The 26,990-nt window shown below is 44.8% G+C and overlaps 1 protein-coding gene across 1 annotated transcript in view; it reads left to right on the forward strand.

The window, feature by feature from the left end:
• AP3B1 (adaptor related protein complex 3 subunit beta 1) overlaps positions 1 to 26,990 on the forward strand; it is a 2,743,269-nt gene that overhangs the window by 1,832,448 nt on the left and 883,831 nt on the right. The window contains exon 22 of the mRNA XM_069627424.1: positions 21,663 to 21,772. Coding sequence (XP_069483525.1) covers positions 21,663 to 21,772 — 110 coding nt within the window. The remainder of the gene's footprint in view (positions 1 to 21,662; positions 21,773 to 26,990) is intronic.

Here is a 26,990-nt window from a genome sequence, read left to right on the forward strand (position 1 = left end):
TGAGGCCCAAGAATGTCAGTCTGCGTGGGCTGCAGCTGTGACTTCTTGAGATTGAGCAAGATGCCCAGATTCTGCAGTGTGTTATAAGGGCATGGGAAGAGTGTGAACCACTTCCGGAGATGTAGCCGTCACGAGCCAGTCGTCAAGGTATGGGTAGATGTGGAGGCCCTCTGCTTGGAGGAGGGCCGCCACTGTATTCATGAGTCTGGTAAAGGCCAAGGGGGCCGAGTCGAGGCCAAAAGGAAGGACCTTGTATTGAAAGTGGTAGCCCATGATCCTGAACCGTAGGAAGGAACAATGGGGCTCCCAAATCGGGACATGTAGGTATGCGTCCTTCAGATCCAGGAAGCACATCCAGTCTCCCTTGCACAATGTCTCCGCTATTAAAGCTGGCATAACCATCTTGAATTTTTGCAGGGGTAAGGAGAGGTTGAGGGTTGAAAGGTCCAGCACAACTCTCAGGCCCTCCTGGTTGTTCTTCTGAATGGAGAAAATCCTGGAGTGAAAGCCCAAGCATCGCTGAGAGGCTGGGACTTCCTCTACTGCTTGGCTCTCTACGAGCGAACGGATCTCTGCCAAAAGAGTTGTTGTCCCAACCTGTGGGTGTGGAGTGGAGGCTGGGAAATGTGCGTGGAGAGCTAGCCTGCTCCCTACTGGAGACACGTGGCCGAAGGGGCTTGTCATACCTTCTTTCCTTTGGAGGCTGTTGTGGAGGAGGGGTACTGGAAAAAGAGCCCCCCGCCCCTTCGAATGGAAGATCTAATATGCGTTCCTGGACGTCCGGGTTAAATTCTGCTGCTCGGACCCAGGCTGTCCTTCTCATGTCCGTGGCAATACAGATGGCACGGCCAGAGGTGTCGATATGCGCCACTGTGGATTCCATGAGGTCATGCGCCACCAGCTTGGCCTCGGCTAGCCCCTCCTTAAAGCCTGATTGGCTCTGGGTAGGGAGTTCCTGGAGGAATTACGCAATTTCCCGCCATAATCTTTGGTTGGCGGCAGCCAGCATGGCATTGACGTTGGCCTGACGGAGATGCAAGGACATGTTGGAAGAGAACTTCTTCCTGTATGCCTCCAAGATCTTCTCTTCCTTGCCTAGCAGTGCCACAGAGGAAGAGGCTGAGGACGACTGAGGCTTGGAGTATGGTGATGCCGCAGTGATCACCGAGGAGTGTGGCTGAGGATGGGCCGAGAACAAGAGTGTATCCCCCTCTGGTATCCAGTTAATATGTCGAAATTAAAATGTCGAATGACAAAAATGTTGGAAAAAAAATACAGAAAAAAAAATCTCGAATTTATAATTTTTTATTTTTTTAAATTACATGTTTTTTTGGGTTTTGCGAGTAAAAAAAGGGTTTAATAAAAAAGGGGGGTTTGGGAGGGAACCTCCATTTCAAACAAAAAATAGACATTCGACATTTTTTTTTTCAGTATTATTTTTTCAACATTTTTGCATTCGAAATTATGAATTTCAAAATATTAACTATAAACCTCCCCCTATATCTGCCTGTACTTGGCATCCAGGCATCGATTGACCGGCTGGGTCGAGTGGGGTTTGAGCCAGCCCTTCTTGGCCAGGGAGATTACATTGGTTTGCAGTGGAATCCCCATTTTGGCAGAGGTGCGTTGCATGAGGACTTCCGCCAGAAGTCCCTCTCCCGGCTGCTCGACCTCGGACTGGGGTAGGCAGATGGAGCAAGACGTTCGTGTAAGGCCCTGGCTGAGGATGGCGTGTCCGGATCCTCCTCCTCATCTGTATACTGTGGATCAGGAGGATCCTGTGGAGGAGGAGGAGGAGGAGGAGGAGTAGTTGGCGCCGGAGGCTGGTGTACAGGGACCACGGCCGGAGGCTGAGGAAGCGGCGTAGCTTGGTACAGATCCACCTGAGGAGTCTTCTGGGGAGCCGGAGACTGCGGCTGGGCCTGGGGCGCCGGCAGAGGCACTTGTGGTGCCGCTAGCATTGCGGGAAGGACTTCCCTGATGGCTTCATTGAGGATAACCCCATCCAAGGTGATTTCATGAGGCCGAGGCACCTCTCGAAGAAACCCTGTTCACTGGCCGAAGAGGTCGTAGGGGGTGCTGACAAGGTAGCCAGGAGAAGCTGGAGCTGCTTCGTACCCCGTATCGACGCAGTTGGAAGCTGCCCTGTGCAAAAGAGGGATACGCTGTAGGCCATCTACCTGGTTGAGGCCAGTCCCACCTTGACACTCGTTCTTTGCCGAATTCCTGAATGGCGTCGGATGGGTGACTCTGTCTGGCGCGGTGGCCATCTTGTCGGGATAACTGCCATGTGCCTGCGACGAGTTGCTTAGCCCGCTGGGCCCGGCCTTGTCCAAGACTCTTGCGTGTAGATCATGAGGCCTACCCTGATCCTCGGGACTTGGCCCGGTAGGTGTGACACCCTCGACCTGAGGGTCGGTGGAGCTGTGTTTAGGCGCCCCCTCAGACGTATTGCCGGTATTAGGGCGTAACGCCCCTCAGCCATATTGCTGTACAAGGGTGGAGCCCCTCGGATGAGAAACCGGTACAAGAACCTTCCGGTCCCTCAATACTACCACCGGGAGGATCTGAGGATCCCTCGACCCAGAGGCCGGTAGCTGCAGCAGCCTCAGTGCACATGCTGGTAGAAGGACCTGACCGGTCCGTCCCGTGCGGGAGAGTCCCTTGGAAGGAGTCTCTTTTGCGTGGTGCGATGGAGAATATCCGCTCTACCTTAGGCTTGGCTCAATGTTTCACAACATTTTTGAGGTCCTCTGGAGGCTACTTCTAATAGAGCTCCCTCCACCTGGCTAGTCTGTTCTTCAGCACTTTCGAGGACAGCGTGCCACACTCTGAAAAAGCTTGCCAACTGTGGTCTGGGCCAAGGCAACGTAGTCGGAGGGCGAAGTGGTCTGAAGTTGACAAGAACCCGTTGCAAGATGGACACCTGCTGAACCCTGTGGAAGTGGACATGCGCCGGGGAGGAGCATGACGACTGAGGGCCGAGTACCTGAATGATAAAAAGACAGAGATGAAGGATCGACCAGTGGAATTATGTGGCTAAAGCCAAACCCTGGAGCGCTGTTGAATTCAGCCTGTTCCCATCGACGCGGAAAAGGGGACTGAGGTGTGGCGCAGGAGGGCAGAGTCAGTGCAGCACATGCTCGCTGGCCGCACCCCTGTGCGCCTCTAAATTTAAAGGGGAAGGTTTTTTCTGGTGGAAAAGGTTCCGTCTCCCGTCCTTTGGAAGGGACGCCCCATGCAGTATGGCAGAAAAGGGACCGGACGTACCTCTGCCAAGGACCCCCCGACGGCTCTTCAACCTGCGGCTGTGGGATCCCCAAGTATTCCGCCATGCCAGCCGCCTTTCATGTCTCGATCCTCCTCATCGTCCAAGTCCACTGCTGTGTCCTGCAGGTCTGTGCCTGCTGGTGGGGTGTTTGGGGTCGGGGGGTGAGGCGAGGTTGCAGGCACCTGCGGTGTGCTGATGGGCGGCACCTGTGGCGGGGCCGCCGTGACGTAGGCGCCTGGGGTTGCGTGGGAACCTGGGCCTGCACTGGTACCTGTGTTTGAACCAAGACTGCGGGTTGCATGGGCGCCGGAGGGAGCATGTCTTTGATGACCCCATTGATTATATTCCCCATTTGAGTTCACCTCATGAGCGTGAGGAATTTTTCAAAGAAACTCTCCTCACATGCTGGTGAGGTGAGTTCCTGCATGGGCACGAGTCCTTGGGCCTGAACATACTGCTGTGTTCTCCCAGCACCATGCCTCATGTAGCTGGGGGCTGTGTATCGCCCCTGCATAGAAGTAGTAGGGTATGAGTTGCACCAGGTGATCGGAGGTGACCACGCCAACCTTGACGCTCGGTCCGATCCCTGTGCACTGGAATGGTGAGCCTCGGGATGCGCCGCATTTGGTCTGGCCGGGCGGCTATTTTGTCTGGTACTGCGCCACGTGCTTGCTGCATGATGTCTGCCGTACCGGGTCCAGTCGCCACATGCTTGCCTGACTATGAAGGCTTGGACTGACCTGGCATCTCAGGTAAGCAAATCCCGTTTCTGCTTCACGCATGCGCACGAACATTAATAAAATAGTTAGGACCTACAGTCAGTAGAGACAGCAAAACGGAACGACAAGGACGTAATTGAGGAAACAGGTAAGCGGTTTCACCCTGGGCCATTAGACCATGAATTCATAACAACCATGCCCTTAGCTTACCGCAACTTTCACATGGTGACTGGCCTAAATAATAGCGATTATAGAGCAATGCAGATGGTCTCACTCACGGACAGCACCGGCCATCATAACAAGGCACTTTTATAACACTATCCTTCTACCATCTCATCCAGGGCCCCAAGGGTACTAGATATATACAACGGGAATCACAAATAAAGTTCACAACTATTTCGCCACTAAAGGACGATTAATCAAGTACGCGGCCGTTAGCACAGCCATTAACGTAGGCATGCGCGTGCGGTTTAACCCACTCCATTCCGCAATATTTTATCTCCATGCCTTAACCTTAGGCCTGAACAGCAACTTACAAATGAACTTCCCCTGCACTTCTTAGCTTAAGGCTGCTCAGTGCACAGCCAAGGGTTGGCACTGAGCCCAGCATGTCCCTTGCACAATAGGCGCATGCTTATTCACACCAGCAGGCATATCATGACAATTGTATAGGGATCCATCCCAAATCACCATGAATCAATATTGAAATACTTGCATTTATATTACAGGGCCCATCAGTAGCCCAGCTGTCATGACAGGAAATATCTGATTATATGAACCAGAACCCCACTAGGGGACACGGACACAATTAGGTAAGAAGACTTACTTTCTAAGATATTACTAGCCTGCACATAGACTAGAACTCTTGCTGACCTTGCTAATCTCCTTTCTCTCCCTCTCTCATCCTTTCTACCAAACATGTACAAACGTGATGTCTAAAAATGTAAACAATAATGTACATGCTCTATTTTTACTCATGCCTTGATCCTTTACTGTCACCACAACACCATGCACTTGCACAAATTTCACTTATGATATATTTTCCCAATGTCGCACAAAAATACCAAATGTCACCCTATGTACGTATTCTTAAACTTGTATCAGCCTTGAAAAGGACCTACGGGTCGAAACACTTGTCGGCTGACCTCACATAACAACTCAAATGAGACAAAAATAAATACAAAACCTTGTGCACCAACCACCGGAAAAGGGAAAAAAACAGGAAGCTGTGGAAAATCACTTTCTTTATCAATGAAATCAAAACTTAATAACAAATGCAAGGTATCCAGGAAACCCTCCCCCCCTGTAGTATTGTACAAACACTGAAGGGTGAATGAAGGTGGAAGGAAATACAAATCAATGTAACCCTTCGGAGGTATAAAGAAAATATTAAACCATATCATCAATTCATACAACATACTCCATAGTTAAAACATATACACAATTCACATACACAAACACAAAAAACGTAATCACGAACTCTAGAAACAGTAACAAAGGGTTCAAAGGTCCTCTCATCTACCTTATCACACCTCTATCTGTCTAGAGGTACAGTTTTGAAATCTAAGATAAGAAGGGGGACTAAAATACCTTCATAAGCCCTCTCTAAAGCTCAACATGTTTCTATTCATATGCCCTCATACGGTGAACATTCTTAAGGAAATAATCTCAAGGGCACAGTTAGTATATTACAATTCTTATTTTCTCAGAGCAATTCTAAAAAACATTTTTCTCTAGACATCTTCCCCTTGACTGCAAAAAAGACAAAAATGAAACAATTAGCTATTACTGCTATTTTTACCATAGGGAGAAGTAGGGGTATAGCCTACTTCAAAACCCTCATCAATAGGAAACCAATTACCTATTGGAAGTGTTTGGTGGTTTTCTCAGGAAATCTGTGTTTGAATCAAAGTTCAAACCATTCGGTATCTCTTCCACCTATGGGAACCCACAAATTGTGCATCATTAACCTCTTCGGGTACACATTCTCTCTACAAAATGGCTTTTCCAGCATCAATATTCACCCCAGGCGGTATGAGCAACTGTTCCTTCTACCTCGTCAGTTGTAGTTGGATAGTTAGAATAAGGGACTTGTCCTAATTATCTAGGGCTTATACACCAGACATTACACGAACAAGAAAAGAAAAAGAGACGGCACCACATACTCCTATTTTGTCTCTATTGTAAGGAAGGCATGGTATCAAACAGTGAAGAGACAAGTGATCACAGTTCAAGGGTGTTTATTGAACTTCAATGGGTTGGATGAACGCCTATCTAACCCTGAATCTAAGGATGGGAGCAAGGACCAACCATCAAAGTAAAAATAACACTGTCCTAGTGGAGTCTTGTCGAAATAAAAAGGGCCCCTACTAATAAACAATATGTCAGGAGAGATGATCGATGAGCTCCCCTACTCTTCGTCCTGTCCCCTTTCCTCCATACTGCATGGGCTTCCCTTCCAAGGGACGGGAGACAGAACCTTTTTCACCAGAAAAACCTTATTCCCCATTAAATTTGGAGGCGCACAGGGGTGCGGCCCCGGGAGCATGCGCTGCTCTGGCTCCGCCCTACGGCGCCACACCTAAGTCCCCTTTTCCGTGTTGACGGGAACAGGCCGAATTCACCAGCGCTCCTGGGTTTGGCTTTGGCCATGTAATTCCATGCGCAAATACTTCTTCTCTTCTCTCTTTTTATCGTTCAGGTACTCGGCCCTCAGGCATCACGCTCCTCCCTGGCGCATGTCGACTTCTACAGGGTTCAGCAGGTGTCCATCCTGCGACGGGCTCTTCCCAACTAAAGACCCCCACACCCTCTGCCTACGTTGCCTTGGCCCAGCTGGCAAGCTTGTACCACATGCGACGCTCTCTCCTTGAGGTCTCTGAAGAACAGACTAATCGGGTAGAGGGCGCTCTTTCAGAGATCACCTTCAGAGGACCTAAAGGACTTCATCTATCTTTGATCCAAGCCCAAGGTAGGGCCACTCCGTTCCTGTGCACCCCCCAAGGGAGACTCCTGCCCAAGGACTCGCCCGCGCGGGAGGGACCGCTCAGGTCCTCATACCAGCACAAGTAGCGAGGATAAATCAGCTACCAGCCGACAGGCCGAGGGGGTCAGTGGATCCTCCCGGTGACAGTGCTGAGGGACCGGAAGGTTCTTTTACCAGGTCTTCACCCGAGGGGCCACACCGTAGTACCAGCAACATGTCCGAGGGGGCGCCTATACGCAGTTCTACCGGCAGATTGGCCGAGGGCGAAGTGCCTACCAGGTCTCGGCCTGAGGAACAGGGTAGGCCCATGATCCAGACTCAAGAGTCCTGGACGGGGCAGGGCCCAGTGACCCGATCAACACGACGCAGGCACATGGAAGGCAGCTCGACAAAATGGGCGCGACGTTCCAGACATTTCTGGCATCCGCCCAATACCGCACCAAGGCATGGAGCAGGTGGAGGAATGTGTGCCAAGATGGAACTGGTGTCAACCATGTATCTGGCCTACAGCCTACCCTTCATTTGTGCAGGGCAGGTTCCTGCTGCGTCCATATGGGCAGGGCACGAAATGTATCCAGCAGCCGTCCGCTACCCTGTCAATATCGCCTACCAGCCTTCCGGCCTGTGAGGACAGATTTTCTGAAAGGGTCCTCGGGCTCATGAAATCTCTTCGGATGGGAATCATCCTCAGGGACGCCATCAGGGACGTGCTCCCGCCAATGGCACCGGCGCCGCAAGCCCAAGTACAGGCACCCCTCGCCTCTGTTCAGCCTCTGCTGCCCACTACGGCCCCTCAACTGGTAGTGCAGGCGGTTCCGTACCAGGCTCTGGTCTCCACACCCCAGTCTTCGGCGCTCAGCAGCCCTCTAGCGGTGCTGGACCCTCAAGTGGACACATGAGGAGGACGACCCTGACACACTCATCAGCCAAGGCCTTCCATGAACGTCTTGCGGGGCTGGCAGAGTACTCGGGCCTTCCTCAACCCGAGGTCGAGCAACCATCAGAGGGGGTCCTCGCTGAAGTTCTCACACTACGTCCCGCTGCAAGAACTGGGATCCTGATGCTCCGCAGAGCACCGCCCAGGACGCCAGAAAGAGCACGCAGGGCCCAACAGGAGCCAAGAATGCCTTAAGGACATTTACAACAGAACCCCACTGAGGGCACACAGCAAATAATTCTTGCCTTGAGAAAGACCTTATGGGTCGAAACACGTGTCGGCTGACCAAACTTGTACACCAAGTCCTAAATAGTGTTTCTTAAAACACAAATATACCTATGGAATGAACCACCCAAGAAGAACACCAATAATAAACAGATTATTTTGTACTAACCAGAGTGTTACAAATATTTATTTCGGATTTTCCAAACAAGATAGCCGGGAGTAAAAATACTTTTTTCCCTCCCCCCTAATAATACTGGTTTCATTAAGCAATGTTAAATCTGTTGTTGACGCGTCTATGGTGACTGAGGTGTGGCGCCGGAGGGCGGAGTCAGGGCAGCACCTCTAAATTTAAAGGGGAAGATGGTTTTTCTGGTGAAAAGTGTTCTATCTCCAGTCCCTTGGAAGGGACGCCCATGCAGTATGGAGAAAAGGGGACTAAGGACTAAGAGTACATTAGTCACTACGGTGAGTAACTTATAATTTCCCCACTTTTCAGCACGGGACAAGGCGTCACACTTGAGCTTGGAACACACTGTAGATTATTTGAGCACCAAAATGCAGTTAAAAAATCAAATAGGACCTCAAACACGGCCTACAATGGTCCCCTGATAAGATAAGATACCTGGGAGTTATTGTGTCAGGAGACAGAGCATCCCTATTCTCGAACAATCATGACTCTTTGTTGAACACGATCTCTACTAAACTCCGCTTCTGGGCCAAACTTCCCATTTCACTTATCGGCCGGGTCGCCATATTGAAAATGGTCATTCTCCCCAAGCTGCTATATATATTTACTAATATCCCGATATGGCGTGGCAGGCGGTTCTTTGATACTCTTAGATCCGTGGCTGTAGAGGTTGTTTGGGGCGGGGGGAGAGGGGGTCCCAGAATGAATTGGGAAAAAATGGTGGAACCCTACAACAAAGGTGGCATAGCAGCTCCAGACTTTGAATTATATTATCTAGTGGCACAGGCTCAGTTTGTTAAACACTGGTATGACGAGCCAGACACTTCACCCCACATTTGTTTAGAAAAACACGCTGCACGCCCAACCGATTTAAGGTCAGTCATCTTTAAAGGAAAACACAGAGATGAGTGTCCATTCGACCCAGTCAGCACAATAGTGCATGCATGGTCCAAGATTTACCGTCGGCTCGGGTTGGAGACACCATACTACTCTGAGGCCCCATTCTGGAACTTCCCCGGTATAGCACCCACATATGACCCAGATGTGCAAAAGACATGGGACCCGGAGGAAGAATTTGAAATCAAAGACATATTCCTTAACGGCAAATTTATAACATTGGAAGAGTTCAAAACAGGGATGGGAAGGGACCAATTGATGATATTACAATACCATTGAATGAGAATGGCATTTAAGGCTAGGTGGCCAATGTTCCCAGATGAGCCTCCACCACACCCGTGCCTGGTGGCTTTGTCAACCCGGTCGGGAACCAGTGTCTCGGGGCTTTATACGGCTGTGCAGGCCAACACTCCAACGGTAAAAATGATAAGGATCTTCTGGGAAACGGATCTGGGTGCTACCATAACTGACAGATCCTGAGAGAGATACTGTGAACTGACCAAGAGGGTGTCCATGAACGCGGGCCTCCGGCTGATCCAATTTAAGGTGTTGAATAAGTTGCACTATACCCCCCAAAAAATTGCGACATTTACAAAAAATGATCCCGGCAGGTGTCAGAAATGTGGGGCGGAGCAGGCCGACTCGATACATATGTACTGGAGCTGCCCACACATATGTGTGTTCTGGGAGGAGGTGGCGAAAATTCTTGAAGAAGTTACCCAGATACCGGCAGACCTCACTCACACCGCAAAAATATTTATTTGGGGATATAGGAAAACAGTCAGAGGTAATCGGAAGGCTCTTTAATATTGCATGCGCGGTGGCGAAAAAGTGCATTCTGCAGGAATTGAAGAGCGCACAGGCACCACAAGTGAACCATTTTCTCAAGGAACTATTGTATGTTAATGAATGTGAGGAACACTATGTAATGTCACTCCCGAACTCGTAAACCAAAGAACATCTGGGCCCCGTTCAGAGTGTAACTATGTGAAGCGGACTCGATCAACAGTAGGCCGGCGGGGCCCAGTAGTACGTCTATTCTGTAATACCACTCATGTTATATTACTGAACTGAACCTGTCCGATATGGATATGTGTGAAATGTCGTGTTGTTGCAATGTTGTATACCACAACCATTAAATAAAGTTTTTTAAAAAAATCAAATGGGACCTTCTGCAAAGTATTTTGTTCTCCACAATGTCACGCGTTACCAAAACAACTTAAAGTTCGCTCTCCTCAAAACTTCACTATCCTTCGTTTTCAGGTATAACATTAACTTTGGGTCTCCTACAGCTGGGCTCTGACCCTCTTCTTCCATAATGTCTCAACGGGTCTCCCTCGATCGGGCTCGGACCCCTTTTGACAACTCCAAGGCACAATAGGTCTCCCTCAGCTGGGCCCGGACCCACTTGTGACTTGCAACACCAACAGGCCTTGGGCCCGGGCTTTGGTAGGGTTCACTTTAATGAGTATTTCACTTATATAAAAGACTTTCAATTGTGCAAAGGATTTCTTCCGTATTTTACTTGCGTCTCATCAAAGGCTTCAACGTTCGCACTCTCAGGATACATGGTCGCCGCTCGCTACCTTTGTTTAAACACAGACCAGCCTCGTACAGTTCCTCCCGACTCACCGGCTGTGTTGAAGGTTCTGCTTTCAACTTTGATCCGGGAGACAATGACGATACCACAGCAGCTCCTGTTCCTTCCTGACTTGGCCAGTCATGCAGGAGGGCCTCGGGTATCTCAGACACACAGAATAGGATTCTCCTGCTTCACTTCCCGGCTTTACACATTCTGCTTTCAAATACTTAAGAGTATGGTGATCACTGGTCAAAAAGCTCAAAGGCATCTCCCTGCTTTCTCTCTCTTCTCGACCTGTCTTCTTTCTCCATCGATTCAGCTGTGGCCTGGAAGCAACTGTTGCTTTGTGTGCTCTGCCTCACTCAAAGGGTGCTCTCGTGCTCCACCTTTTATCTGTGTGGGAAGTTCAATGGAGATAAAGTGTGAGTCGTTAAGAGCGATTGCCTGACCATGGTATTGGGACATGTCCGGTACATTGTTCAGATACTAGTCTCTTTTCTCCCAGAACGGGCTGTCTGTGTAGCAGTGTTTGTGAAGGGAAGGGCGGGGTGGGGTGTGGGGACTTGCAGTCCCCAGATATCCTACCTGGTAGGATGATTATAGTGGGGATATTGTGTCTCGCCACAAGGTGTCCCACTCCCTGAGGGCCACTCACCCAGATGATCCTCCCGCACTGGTCCTCCCCCAGGGTCTGGATCCAATGGCAAACCCATACCCTGGCCACCTGACAGAGATCCCTGGGGACTAGCGGGTGAGAGACCTTCTGGTTTCTCACACTATTTCCTTCTGAATCTGCTAGATCATAACTTATTGATTTTTCATCTTACACTACGAAGGCTCACTTCAGACTAGCTTTCTGCAGTGTTGCACCCTGGGGGGATGGTCCCTTTATTTCTTTGAATTTTCTTTAAATAAACAGACTGCCTTTATTTCTAACTGACTGCAACGTGCGGCTAATCATTAAATTTTTTTTTTAATGAGAATTGGTATCAAGGATTAACATGCTTACCTAATAATTTGCAAGGTAGATAGTTGCTCAATAACTTTGAATAATCCTTTCTCACAAGCCTTGTTCCAGTACTATGAAGCCTGAATCACCAAAACTCCAGGCATGTTATATTTCTCTCTGGAAAATACAAAACGGACAACGCAAAATAAATATAACCACTTTGCATGGATTTACAGTAGTGAATGAAAAGTGTAGACTGTAGCGTCCGCCTTCTCGCTCAGTGTCTTTAAATACACATTTGATACCAAGCTAGCATGTCTCTAAATCAGCTTATTTTATACAGGAAAGGCTAGATTGCTGTACTATCACTTTTATTAATGTTTTGATTTTTTTTTTATTATTTGTTTTGATCAAATTAGATCTTTACAAAATATTAAAAAACAACTTATTGCCAGTTTATGATCAACATTGAATTTACAGTTCCTTTATACAGTTCTACAAAGCAGAGGACATGCCTTTAAAAGAGAGAGAGAGAAAATAAGCAAAGAAAAGGAAACCTTAATTTTCCTGTAAAACCTGCACCTCATCCTCAGTTATTAAGTTCTACTGCTAGATTAAACCAGATGTTCTTGAGAAACATTAGTCCCAGTTTGCCGAGCTCCTGTTTGGGTCAAGCCAAGTTTTAAAAGAACCTGACCCACTGCAATCGTCAAGGCAGTGTTTTGCCCCGAAATCAAACGATTCCAAAAGTTCTCTGAATGCAAGCATTCCAATCTGTAGACAAATGTCCCAATGTATAGAGCTCTGGTTTCCCAAGTTCCTTCACATTCTAAGAGCAAATGATGCAGGTTTTGCTTATTTTGGATTGCACATATTTTACAAAACAATATTAAATTCTGACTTTGCCCTCTGATGTTTAAATTGTCGCCTGTATGGATTAGGTTTAGGCGCACCCTAAGAAAAACAGATCTTGATTCACTGCTTGGATGTTTTAGCAGCTATTTAGGCAGTTCTCCCAGTTTTTTTTCCACTACTAAGAAACTATTATTTGCTTTTACAAGTCTCATTTCCTGCCCTGTTATGATCCAATCCATTATTTCCAGTTCTTTTTATACTTTCATGGGATTCTCTTTCAGGGTTGCTACCGATGAGTCTGCTCCTGCCAGGTTACTTTTAGCTGTCGTATCTAGCTGATGGAGGATCTTGGAACTGTCCATTTGGAGATGATACTTGAAGTCTTCATTGAGGGAATTTTTTTGTGGGATTATCATTAGCCTGTATAAAGATAACAATCTCCAGGCTACCTGTTGCTGCAATGATTTCAGGCCAAGTTCGAACCTTAGGACCTGCATAGGAAGACAGCTGGGCAGTCCCAGAGAGCTCTTCCAAATCTCACCTTCCACATTTAGCCAGTCTATGTCCCAAAGCTTTGGTTGGGCCTCCAATCCGTACAATATCACTGGAATTACTTTGGCATTATAAAACTTTATTAATGGTTTGATTGAGAATTTGCAGAGCTCGAAGATGATCTTTTTCATCTGATGTATTGTTTTCTCAACCTTGGATCTTATTTCTAGTTCCACCTTGCTGACTGAGGGTGAAGGAAACATCGTGTATCCCAAGTAGACTATAATTCATCTACCCTCATAATCGCTTCACCTTCAAAAAACCATTTACCAAAGTTAATTCGTTTTTTTCGGATGCTGCAGCACCAAAATTCTGGACTTCTTTGGATTTACTTGTAGACCGTTAAGTTTGGTGTATTAGCTTAGACCATTCAATAGGTGCTGCAAGCCTATTGCTGTCCTGTCAATCAGGACGATGTCGTCTGCATAGGCGAGCCAGTGAACCTTAGTGGAGTTGAGTTTGGGACTTGCCGTGGTCCAATTTTGGAGAAAATCACCCATATCCGACAAATAGATGTTGAAGAAGAATGGGGCTCCCATGCACCCCTGTTGCACTCCTTGCTCCACGCTGATTTTATTTGTAAGATGACCAGCTTCGTCTAGTCTAACCATGAGCGAGGTGTTTTTGTGAAGCTCAATTAATATAGCCAGGAGCTTGCTTGGGAGACCCCATCTCCTCAATTAAGCCCATAGTTTCTCCCTATTTACCAGGTTGAAAGCTCTGGAGAAGTCTACCCAAGCTCCATATATCGGACCCTCTCCATATTTTTTGGAGTGTTCTGCTAAGAGACTCAGGGTGATGCCATTTAGTGTTGTCGACATCCCTCGTCTGAATCCTGTTTGGAATTTGGAAACAGTGTTATTTAATTTGGCCCAATCCCCTAGCTCTATCAAGAGGACCCGCATAAATATCTTGCTTTCAATATCCAAGAGGGCGATTGGCCTATAATTTTCAGGTTGAGATCTGTCCCCCGCCCACCCCCCCTTGTAGAATGGTATTATAACCGCTTGTTTCCAGGAAGGAGGAAAGCATTTTGACTCTAGTATTTCCCTATAAAGGGTATCAAGAAGGATCGCCCAGGTATTTACGTTTTTCTTCAAAACCTGATAGGTTAACCCATTTGGGCCAGTTGCCTTTGATGATGAGGCGCTCATAATAAGATCTTCTTCTAATTTTATGTCAAAGTCGAGTTCCCACTTGACGTCCTCCTGATATTCTTCCAGGGTGGAAGACATGTTTTTAAAGTTTTTTGTCAGATAGTCTATCCATCTCTTTTCTGGAATCAGATTGCATTGGGTGTTGTTTCTGGCTAATTTTTTTCCTTTGCTATTTATGATCGACCAAAAACTACAAGTGCTGTTGCCACGAAGAATCTCCAGCATCTGCTCGTTATCTTGTTGGTGACGAAGGACCTTTCTTGCTCGTGACCATTGCTTGTAATTCCTGATGAGCTTTTTCTGTTCTGTTTGAAGTTTCAATGGATTCGTGATAGACTTCTTCAGCCGTTTAACTTCTCGCCTTAAGATCCTTTTTTGAATCCACGTTTCTTCATCAAATGAATGTTGATGATGAGTTTCTTTTCTCAAGGCTCCAGCAGTTGGGTGGTGCACCGACCAAATAAATGGCTTAAAACAGTCAAGCTTGCCATTCTCTTTTTGTTCTTCTAATGAGATGAGATTTAGCTTCTCATTCAAATTTCTTCCCTCTCTTTTGTATTTCACCAGGACCGCTTTGCCTTTTCTCAGTAGTAAGTCCTGTGGATATTTTTCCAGTTGGACCTCCATTGAGCTCTTGCTTTTGACTCTTAGTCGAGCATGATCACTCCCTTCTCCCCAAATTGTTTCCTTAGATGTTTCCTTCATCTATATGTCTTCAGAAACAAAAACATAATCTAATGTGAGGAACGAGTTGCCACGGGTCGATGTTGATTTCGAGGGACAATCGCCTTCTACGGCGCCATTTAACATAAAGAGGCCCCATGGGCTCAGATACTCTATCCACTGTCTCCCTGTCTTGTAGATTTTTGCCCATTTTGACGAGTTCTTCATATCTTGTGTCGCTATACATTGACTATTCAGGTCACCTCCCAAGATCACACTGGCGTCTCCATGAAACGGTGCGATCTTCTCCAAGACCATCGACCGCCACCAATGAAACTGCTCAATGCTGCATTGTGCTGGGTTTCAGCAAATGTTCACTACTACAAAGGAAAGAAGACCCTGAGAGGACTGTAGCTTGGCTTCACATGCCAAGATGCCTTCCCTTCCGTTATGCAAAAGTGTAACATTATTGCTAAATGAGTTGTTAATCCCAAGCAACAGACCACCCGACGGTCGTCCTTAGATTTCTGACTTGCCAAAATTGTAAATATTGTGTAGCCTTCTATTTCTATTGGATGTGTATACCAGGTTTCCTGGGGTAGAATGGCAACATAATTTAAAAAAAGATTTCTCTTTCTGCTGCTGGCAGTGAAGGTCTTTGGTCCACGGATAGTCCAGCTTGTGATACTAATTTCATTTTGCCTAAAGGCTCTGCTGGCTTAGCCCCAACTTCAGTAGGACTTGTGTGAGAATCTCTGGGAGTGCCGCTAAGGTACTGGCCTTAGTGTCTCCAGAGTTTCCCCAGGGGGGTCCTTCTGGTTCCTGATTTGGGCTTCCCACAGCTCTTACGCTTACTCCTTCAGAAACAAGACTTTCAAAATTGATTTCATCCCTCCTTTCGCTTTTCTTCTCCCAGTTGGACTTAGGATACTCGTAGCTCCTGCAGATTAAGTTTTTAATGGAGCTACTTGATGATCTACAAGATCTGTCTGAAGTCCAACACTTGCACTCATAATCTTTACTTTTGCCGGACATTGCATCTCGGGTACCACAGTGGCTTTCTGTTTTCCTTCTGTGCTTTTTTTGTCAGTACCACGTTGGGGTTTCCCACTTTTTACCTGGGGACCTTTCGTGTTTCCGTTTGTTGTGTCCAATATATTTGGGCCGTAACCTTGGGAATCTTTCCGAGAAGAAGTTTTCGTTTCTTTAACTACTGAAGATTCCTCATTTGGATTTTTTGTTTTTTGGACACCTGGCTAAAGCTTTTTTTGTTTGTTTTCGAAGGGTAACTGGGAATGCCATTGTGCTGTTTTTTTTTTTTTCCATTTCTTTTTTCTTAGCTTTTCTTCTTCCCTTTGACAGTTGATTACCAGGTACCAGCCATTCAGTAGAGCATACTTCCTGCTTGCTTGGCGAGGCCTCCTGGTTGTTTGTGGGGCTCGATTTCTACCACTTCGCCTTCTTCTACAACATGAGCAGGCCTTCTGAGTTCCTCCAAAACTGACTCCGAAAGGGGAGTGTCATCAAACTGGTTACTTGCCTTGTCCCCCTCTCTAAGACTTTCCAGGGACCCAGTCGTTGTTTTCTTCTCGGGCTTGATTAGGTGTAGAATTTCTTCAAGTAGACACTTAAGTTTGTCTTCCTCCTCTTTTTTTCTTAGCCAGCTACCTTTCTAGGGCTGAAAGGTCTAGGCCTTGTCTTGCAAGCTCCGCTCTCAGCTCTCCTAGTGACTATATTATAATTGAATAATAATTGATTTCATCCCTCCTTTCGCTTTTCTTCTCCCAGTTGGACTTAGGATACTCGTATTAATTGATTAAATCAGCCCCACTACTGTGGAGTCCAAACTGGTTAAATCTTTAGTCATTTCCATCAGGTTTCCTGCTTGTAGTTGGACTTCCAGTTTTAGTTGCTCAAAGACAAGTCACCAGTGAGTTTAAGACGAAGTTGAAAGCTCCAAGAGCAGCAGTGCTTGGCTCTTTTGGAGTTTCTTCTCCTGTTGAATTATTTACCTCGTGGGCTACCTCTAATGTAGAGTCATTTTTTTTTTCCTCATGGTTATGTGCTTGTGAGAGAGATTCCTCTCCTGGTACCTCCTCTCCATTTACTACCACCCTTTCAGGTACAGCGGTTGCTTATAAGGGAAATTGTGAGGGAGGATCTACTATGGATGAAAACTCAATTACATCATTATCTAGAAGTGCTAAGCTGCTTCTACAAATACATTTTTCGCTTTGGCTTTGTTTTTTCTTGCCAAAATGTTCATCAATTTTCCTTTGAATCTTGTTTGTGGTAATAGTGTATTTCAGCCCTTTTCTCCATGACTGTACCGTGTCAGACGGGTGCTACTAGCTGGCAAATAGCCCGGAGGACCAGGATGAAGCTGTGCAGTAGTTATATTAGCTGGAAGATGGCTTGTGATAGGTGCATTGTTTAATGGCAGCTCTTGATTTTGACTTTGTAGCTCCTCGGAATAAGAGCCATCCCACTCAGAGCACCTAGTATCATCCTGCAATGCATTACTTCGCAGTTTCATTATTCCTCTTTTTATTATGTCACTAATATCAAGATTGTAGTTTTTGTGATCAGGTATAACAGCCACTGGCTTTACTTGTCTGTTGTTCTTTTCAACCAAGCACCTGTAACGTGTAACCTTTTCCCGTTATGGAGTATTCCACGTTACTGTGCACACTGACTTCCCGATGGAATCAAAGAGGACTTACCTCAACAGTCTCCCACCTTGTAGTCCATGCAGTGTTTGTAGTCTCTTGCCCAAAACCCTTTGTGGCGAGGGTATGGGGAAATCCTTTGCTTGCTGTGTTAGTCTAATTCCGTTGCTCTGATCACTCTCAGCCAAGGGGGGTAGGGCAACGTGCAGCGCGCAGCAAACAGCACCAGCCCTTCTGCCACCAGGGCTTGCGCCGCAAGGGTGGTTGGGCCGGCAGTAAATGCAGAAAGAGAGTCACGTGAACCGTCACGTGACCGCAGCAAATTCCGCCTCCTCCAGGAAGAGCTCGGCATGGCTCGCAAAGCTGTGAGGGATAAAAATACTGAGGGCAGAGTACACGTTCACCCAAACGAGCAGTCCTTCAAAAGTAAGCACACATTACTTTTATTAATCCTTTCCTACGAGCCATTTTTAGGGAGATGAAGCATAAATCTCCAAGTACGTGGAGTTAATGCCTGGAAAATACAAAACGGACCAAGCAGTGCAAATATAACCACTCTGCTTGGTTTTCCAAAACTAAATGCAAAATGATTAGTCCTGGACCACCCTGCTTTACCCTTCATGTCGGCAACGTTATCCTGGCTCAGTAGGATGCTCTTGAGTGTAGTTCCCAAGAGGGCGTACATAAGTGTAATAATTCTGCGTTACTCATCCCGCCTAATGCAGTTTCAAAGATGGCCATCTTGGAGTGGAGTCAAGACGGTTATCTCCACTCTATTTATATCTCTAGTTAGGCTTATTATCGTGCTTGCGCTTCCAGTGCGCCAAAAAAACAAATTGTTACAAATTTCCTCCCACTATTTACGCAAGAAATTAGTACAGTGTAGGAAAAAATGACTTGAAATTGATTGCTTTTTAGCAACCGTCATGTTTACTATAAACCCCTTGCAGCAGGGTCCCCAATAAGAACCAAAAAAGCAGCTGCTCTCACCACATACTATGCGTGTATTTTTTTCCATCTGGCCTTATTCAAAACATAAGGTACTTGAACCACAAATGACCGGGGCCTCTTAGGGCAGGAGAATTAGATGTTCTAGGCTATAGATGCAAAGTGGAAGGGTCTTACTTTTTTATGTTTCCCGACACCCCCAAGTGCTTATAGTAGTCAGGTTAGAGAAATAAAGGACAAAGAGTGGCCTCGGGATTTCTAATTGACAAACAGGACAGGTGCCAAACAGCAGACCTCTACATACTCCACTAGGCTCTTGCATAAGACATCTGATTATGTTTTGTACCATTCAACCTCCTTATTGAGGCCTCTCTTGTCACTCTGGATCAGAAGGATAAGTTCTTGATCTCTCTAACAGTTTCTTTTCTTTTTCTTTCACATTGAGGCCCCGAATTTTCTGAGTTCAGTCCATGTAAATTCTTACCAACCGTGGATTTTCTTAATTAAATGTTTACGCAGAAGGCAACCCAAAACACCTAAGCTAAAGACAGCAAACTAAGTTATCAATCAAAATACTCATATTAAATGTCAATCATAGTGTTTGTTATTCTGAGACAAACCATACATCTACCAGTTCCCAGGACATTAACAAAATATCCACAAATGAGTAAAATAGACCTATTCACTCCATTTTAATACTAGCTGCCCATGCAGTGTTCTGTGCATCAACATGCATGTGCTGCTGCCAAACGACGTTTACTATTTTATGCAGAGTTTACCCTCAATTTCTCATTAATATATTTACTTGATACACCACCGCCAGACATTTAAAATCTGCATAAGAATTCTAACCAAATGTTCAACAAGTTACAGTAAGAGTTGTGGCTTTCACAGTTGAGACAATGCAACCCTCTTTAACTTGCTGTTATATATGGCCATCTTAAGGCATTGATGCTTCCCCATTACACAACTCCCTCAATACCTTAATGAATAATCTGAAGATGTATTTACTGTATTTAGAAATAGGTAGTCCTTCGTAACCCCGTATTTGTACATTATATCTTGTTCTGCATACATATTTTTCTGAAGAATTTTTTTTCATTTATGTTAATTCCACTGTACGTCTTTGCACTTCTGTATGTGTTAATTGAAAAGAACAAAAAAAATAGAAAAAGTATAGCAGCAAATTAATAAATGCTGAAAAAACTTTAGAAACTGCAGGTGTTTTTGCATGATTGAATCAGCAGATAACACTGGCACCTCTGTTGAGGGTGAGCAGATTGTCACATGCCCTTCAACTAAATAACTTTATGAAAATAAGAGAAAACTTGCATAAGTTGGAGTAAGTTACAAAAAATATAAGTGGCAGGACGCTTTAACGTTTCATACCGTAGGGGAAAATGCCAGGAGGCTACTTTGGAGATATTTGAGCACCGTAAAAACATAAAACCCAACCTTCCTTCAATGAAAAAGTCTCTTTAATTATGAGGTTTTTAAAAAAATATGAAAACCTTAATTAATCAAATGTAGGTGAAAGCACACTTTACAGGACCAGCTTTAAGGTAGTGTCTTTCAAATAGCAACACCTTTTTACAATTTCCTCTGGCACTGAACCGACATGGCCTGCACGTTACAAATTGATAACCACCCTACCAAATGTCAGGCCTGTGGGTATGTATATAGGATGCACAAATATCCAGGCAGGTCTTGCATGGATCTATTCAGAGATCTTGCTTTATTTCCGATAGCTCCAGCAAATTTCAAAGAAGTCTATTGATTTTGATATGCCAAAAGCATTACAAAGATATGCAAACTGCTTCCTAACGGGCATCAACCTATGCATGGGCTACCTATCAAGGAATGCAGAGGAATCCTTTGCAACTGAAAGGATGAAGAGGGCTGTGCTATCATACCTGCAGACGTCCCTGCATATTCCTACCATAGTTGAATAATGTACCAGACAATATTATTTAGTAAGAGGTTGTCACTTTTGCTAGAGATTGGAACTTACATCGTGAGTAATGTCATTAGGTCAGATAATGGATTACCATTCTATTGGGTAGTGCACTTATTGCCGCTTCAAAATGTAAGAACAGCTCAGCCCATGAAGAGGGAGAAATTGCATGCAGTCAAAGTGTTTCTTATTTGTTAATATTATTGTAAAGTATGTTGTGTACTTTTCTTAGGCCACAAATGTCATTGAAATGCATGTCTTATGACATCTAAAGAGAAAGCTACATTATTAAATATTGATATAATGCACCTGTTTTTATCCTTCATTAACTCGTTTCCTATGGCCTGCCTTCACACATTATTCGTTTGGCTGATTAATGCTAAACAATAGCACAAAAGCAATGCGTGACTAATATATGTTGCTTCTTAATTGGGAATATTGTTTGTGATCATTTTCCTATAGATTCATTATTGAACTCTGTTGAAAAGATCATGGGGTTTAATTGAGGGCAGCACAGAGAAGCAGATGTGAGACATTGAGATTTAATTAAGCCAATTTTATGGTTTTACTGATTGATATTCTAGGTGTAAAATCAGCACATTTCTGTACAGAGTGATGGCGTTTTCCAGGCTTTGATGAAGCCAATTGTGAAGGTCTGTGGTCCGTTATTTAGTATGAAGAATAGATGTTGTGTTAAAATTAGAGACATTTCAGGGTACCGTATTTTGGTGTTTGGGCATGTTGGATGAGGCAGGAAATACACCAGTGTAACAGTCAATTTGTCTGAATGGATATTTGAGAGCAAAAGTTAAAAAAGTAAAAGGTGCAGGAAATTGTAAACCTTGAAACCAGTGTTAGTTAATGCCAGCATATAAGAGATGTTGGCAGGAAGGAAGTTTGAAGCTGGTTGGATAGTCTGTGGATGAAAGCTCAGATTTCCTCTTCTTTGGCTTCTATATTTGAAGACCTTCCATCTACGATCTAATCATCAATGTGCGTTCAATCGTTCAGTTAATGTATTCTCTAATACCCTTTGCTTAGATTTACATGCATACATAAAGCAAAGGCACGATTATAAAAGCTATATGCTGTCTTTTTTTCTTCTTTGCAGTTAACCCTGTGTCACCTCTTCCAGGAGTTGCAAAAGCAGCGTTTCTCTCTCCAAGTTTAGTTTCTGATTTAGAGGGTCTGTCCTTGTCATCGCCTTCACCTATTATCAGTGTGAGTAATCCCACATAACAATTTGCATTTAACCCAGTAAATCTAATCTTGCATGTGGTTTAACAAATATAAATGTTACTTCAAGAAAGATCTTTGTTGAATGGAACCGCCTATGATGTCTCTTGTTTGCTCATGATCAAGCTTTAGAATCACTGGAAAAGGGGCAAGGTCTACCAGAATCAAATGTTCATACATTGCAAAACCTTTATTACAGGCATTCTTTTTTCCAAAAATGTTGAATACAAGGGGGCTTTAGTTTACCATCTTCTGAAAATGCTGAGAGAATAACTATTTAAGCAATAATACCCCATTATAAAAGCTGTACATGGTGGCAACCACCGGCAACCCAAGTTAAGTGTGAGGTACTCTCTCTGGGCTACCACGATGCAGTGCAGCCCTTTAGCATGGGATTTTGTTACTCTTGGCACTCAGTCCATGCAAACTGAAGTGCTAATGGCCTCTTTTGTTTTTATTTATTGGAAAGCTATTGTGCATGGACCTGACACTGAAGTACCTGCAAATTAACAATCTCAAAAGGCCACACGAATGGAGTAAAGGGAGACCCTGTGAGTCCTTTTACTGTGCCAGTGGTGGTGGACAGAGAGCTAAACGATGCTGCCAAGGGCGCATGCTGCATTACTTATATGCAGCATGCTCATATAAGTAATGGGTGGGGGAGCGGGTAGTGGATGAAAGGGTTTGGGCTTGGTAGTGGTATTGAGAGCTGGCCCAGACGCATGGGAATTGGGGAACATGGTGGACAGCAGGAGAATAACCTGTGTTTAAATAATCGGTATTCGCATATTCTGATTCTTCTCTTAGAACCTGTTTTCTCAACCTCTCACCCATTTCGATATTTGGACAATTATGTCAAGGTTTCCAATGGTAAAGAAAAAGAAGTATGAGATATTTCCTGTGCCATGAACACAAATGAAAAGTCTGATTCAGGAAGTTCCATTCTGCTTGGTTTACATTCCTTGAGGACGACTGTTTCTAAAAATATTAAAATCCCTGGAAATGTCAGCAAAAAACTGGGAGCGAGAACCCCCGATTTCCTTGCCTTCTGTCAATGAAATGCCATCTTCCCCTGGCAAAGACTCCACGAATGTGGAGTTAGAAATGCTGGGAAAATAACAGTGCAATGTTAGTTAGGCGCTTTACTTTTAAAAGAATCTACTCGGTGGCAGAAACCAGCTCTGGAGGGATATAAGGGAAAAACCTGACTGGAAAGCTTGACAGAGGGCCAGCATTTGTTTAAGGATTTGATGGTCAATGATAGCCTTGTTGATTCTGAATTAAAGTAGACGTTGCGTTAAGGTGAACGCTGCAAATCTACTACTCTTGAAAAATAGTTTGTAAATCTTGCATGGATTCATGACCCTCCGGTCCACCTTCACCTTTCCAAATTAGCCACCTCCTTTGCTTCGACCATGTTTAGATTGCCAAGTCCAACTCTGTAGGGCCAACTGACCCTCAATGCAAGGCCAAGTAGGATGCACATTTTTTTTATTGAAAACTTTGTTGCATATAAAATGATGCACCAACGTGCTAAAACCAACAAAAGGTACTCGGTGACAGAAGCAGGTGGCACATATTGGCATGATAAGATTGCTGCAGAAGGAAAACCAGCAGGTAACGTAAACTCCAATTAAGAGGGCAGTTGGTCATATCCCTGAGAGCACACTTGCTTTTCTAACCCCCTTATAAATAATATCCACTTATTGCAGAACTAATTAACTTCAAAATAATGCAAAGTATTTCAGTAATTTAGGTCTGTGAATTGAAGGAAGGTCATTTGCTTCATTAAGATGGTGAATGAATGGTAGCTAGGCCGTTCTCTGTTTGCTAAAATCGCGATGTACTTTATCTTGTCTGTTTAAATCGTGTTCTACAATGTAGTCCACAAAATCTCGAGCAGAGGGCCTCAGACCTTTCCTGAACTATGTAAAGGTAAGGCATGCCGCCAAAAGCATTTGGTAACCAGGGCCCACACGTTTATAAAAATGATCAAAATCAACATCTCACAGCAAGCAATAGTACTTTTTGTTCCTGGGTTAACTCCAACTTTGCCCTTCTTTGTTGTAACATAGAATAGAATGCCACAAGGAACGAATAATACAGCACGACCATTGAACATGAATAAGTGTTATCCGGGTTACAAGGAATCTCCAACAGAATCTTAACACTGATTGGTAGATCCTCTTTAATCTAATAAATGTGAAAAACCATCTCATTAATATTTTATATCCATTTTGTTTTATCTGTGTTTGCACACATTGAGTTTTGCTGTTATTGTCTGTGTGTTTCAGAGCTATTGTCATTCAGTACCTTTTTATAGGAATATTTCAATGAGATTTCTAGGTGCTTATAAAGTTATGAAGTACAGTGTTCCTAACCTCCTGTTAACCAGTGAATGCCCAAGACCGGTTGGCTCCTTGCTACCTATTGTCTTCCTACTGTTTCAGTTTTGTGTATCAAAATTCCTCCCTGAACTGGAGGGAAAACTCAGAACGGAACTTCTCAAAAGTTGTGACCCTGCATTCTTTATACAAATCCCCCAAATTGTTCAAACCCTCTCGTTTCTGAATGATGGTATACTCAGCCTGAGGAAAATGTAATTATTATTTCGTTTAAAAATTTAATTTAGTTATGTTGATTCTAAAAAGAACCTTTACAAAATCGACCTATATGTAACAACAGTAGACAACATTAGACAACATTATTCACATAATGTAATTGATTCTAGTATTCCTAAAACCCTTAAATCTTCAGAAAATGTTCATATTTCATAAAATGTTCTTAGCTTCATAAAATCCATTTTACAATTGTGCAAGGCTGCTAGGCTGTCTCACAAAGAGCGTTAACGAGTGCATATCAGAGTTTCTATCAAATTCTCTCTTTCGTCTGGAAGTCTGAAGTTTAGAGGTTATACCATGGCCTGTGTGTCATCTTTTGTAGCTTCCCCTCCCCCCCCGAGATCACTTGCCACACTGAGAACAGAGCCATGCGCACAGTTTCAAGGTCAGTATTTAAACAATAAGCCCAGAACTCATTGCTTTTAATTGTCATAGTTTCCCATGAACTCCCCCAACGTAGTCTTATACGTGGGTCCCCATCTAGGACACAGTGTTAGCACATGTCTGGGTTTTGCTTGTGATATTTTAGCCTGCACACACGGCAATATCTCTGGTCAACCAGTATTTTAACTTGAGCTCCCTGCAATGCAAGCAGTGGCAATTGGTTTGTTCGCAGTTTCAGCCTAAATATTCAAACTGCTGGAACTGGGCATATCAGGAGATCGTTTTGGGGCTGGAAGTATCAATGAACTATCCCTTCCAGATATTTAAAGTTGTGCAGCTTTTCCAGGTGAGTGAAGTTTCCCACCCAGTCCCACTGTTTCACTTTGTTTTTATGCAGTGTTTTTAACACTTTGGGCCTAGTTTCTCTTGAAAAATCGGGGAACCATGTCTAGACCATAAAGGATGTCTCGAGTAATGGTGTTTGTAGAGCTTTAGAATCCCCTCCGGAGAAAACCCTGCTGTTTGCTTGGCAAATTTATTGATCAAGCATGTTAACTGTCGGGCCTTTCGCTTTTTGCACTCGACAATAGCATTATGCCGCCCATCTGCTGATATGTCCAGACCCAGGTAGGGATAACTATAGACATACCCCACCTTACATGTGTTTATCTGCAAACTCACCCTAGCCAACCTGTTCCCCGAGATGACCATCAGCTTTGTCTTAATCTTATAAATAGCTAAATCATTCTGATTTACGTATTCTAGCAGTGTCTTGAATGTATTATTCGCACCTCTAAATGTGCGATCGAGCAAGACAAGGTTGCCTGCGTATAGCAGGCAAGTTATGTTGCTTGAACATGTCTTCTCGGGGCAACCTGTGCTTCCCACTAACTTTGCAGAAAGGTCGGCGAGGTAAAGACAAAACAGAAGGGGGGCCAGATTGCACCCTTGTATAATGCCTCGGTTGATTTCTATTGGGGTGGACAGGTCCACCATGCTGTTCAGCTGTACCTGTACACTATTCCCAGTGTGTAATCGGATCAATATTCCTAATAGCCATTAGGGGCAACCCCCATTCCTCAACTTTGACCACAGGAGATCTCGGTTAACGGAATTGAACGCTGCACTGAAGTCCACCCAGATTACAAAAACTGCCGGGTTACCCTGTTGAGCAGTCGTATGTTGTGCGTAGTTGCAGAGACCGGGCGAAAGCCTGTCTGTCTAATCCTGGATGCTGATTTCCTTTGCCCAACCCTGTAGAGCTTGGAGCGCAAACCCGGAAAACAGTTTACCTGTAAGATCCAATAATGAAATGAGTCTATAGTTTTCTGGGCTCTCTGTTTCCTTTTTGATAGATTGGCAGTAGGATAACCTTCAACCATGACTCGGGTACTGCGCCTTCTTCACACACTTTCTCAAAGAAGGTTTTCAAGACAGATGCCCATGCTTTGGGATTGGCTTTCAATACGGTGTTCGACAGACCATTTGGTCCTGGTGCCCGCCACCCCTTTTGTTTGGTTATTGCCAAATAAATGTCATCAACCGCCTACCTTTGTTTGTTGTTGTAGGTTAGTCGTGAAGTTGGCTCTATGAACTGTACCCACTTACTCCCTCGGATTTGGTTGATCGTGTCATCTCTCGTCTCTCCCTTGGCCATTGCCAATATTTGCTAGATTGTCCTAACGTTACCCCTACAAAGTGCGACAAACATCTGCTGCCAACGGTTATTTAACGCTGAAGATCTTCTGAACTTCAGCCAATGCCTGTATTCTCTTTTTGTTTTCCTTGTTTTGGCCTCAAGTGTAAGGGTAGATTCTTATCCTGGCGGTACCAGACCAGAGTGACTTCAACAAGTGGGAAAGGCTGCTACTGAACACAGCAGCGGGCCTGATGAAATGCAACATTGCACAAAATTGGGGAGCTTCGGAGTCTCCGACACTGGAACAATGGGCAATGGACATGGACACGTGCTATGATTGAACGCCGAATATACAACGCAAGAGGCTGTCCTACCCAAGCCTCTAAAATATGGGGGAGGTGGGAAGAAGGTGGACCCTAATGTTTGTAGGCAATGGTGATGAAATTCCGAACTAATGCACAGAAGGTCATGAGAAATGGCCTTTGTAACTGGTGATACAGATACAAATGTTAATTTATGATTGGACATGCTGGTCCTTGATTGCGTTGTCATTTTTCTT

Source organism: Ambystoma mexicanum, chromosome 6p (assembly GCF_040938575.1).
Source record: "Ambystoma mexicanum isolate Mex_15411 chromosome 6p, UKY_AmexF1_1, whole genome shotgun sequence".
Lineage (NCBI taxonomy): Eukaryota > Metazoa > Chordata > Amphibia > Caudata > Ambystomatidae > Ambystoma > Ambystoma mexicanum.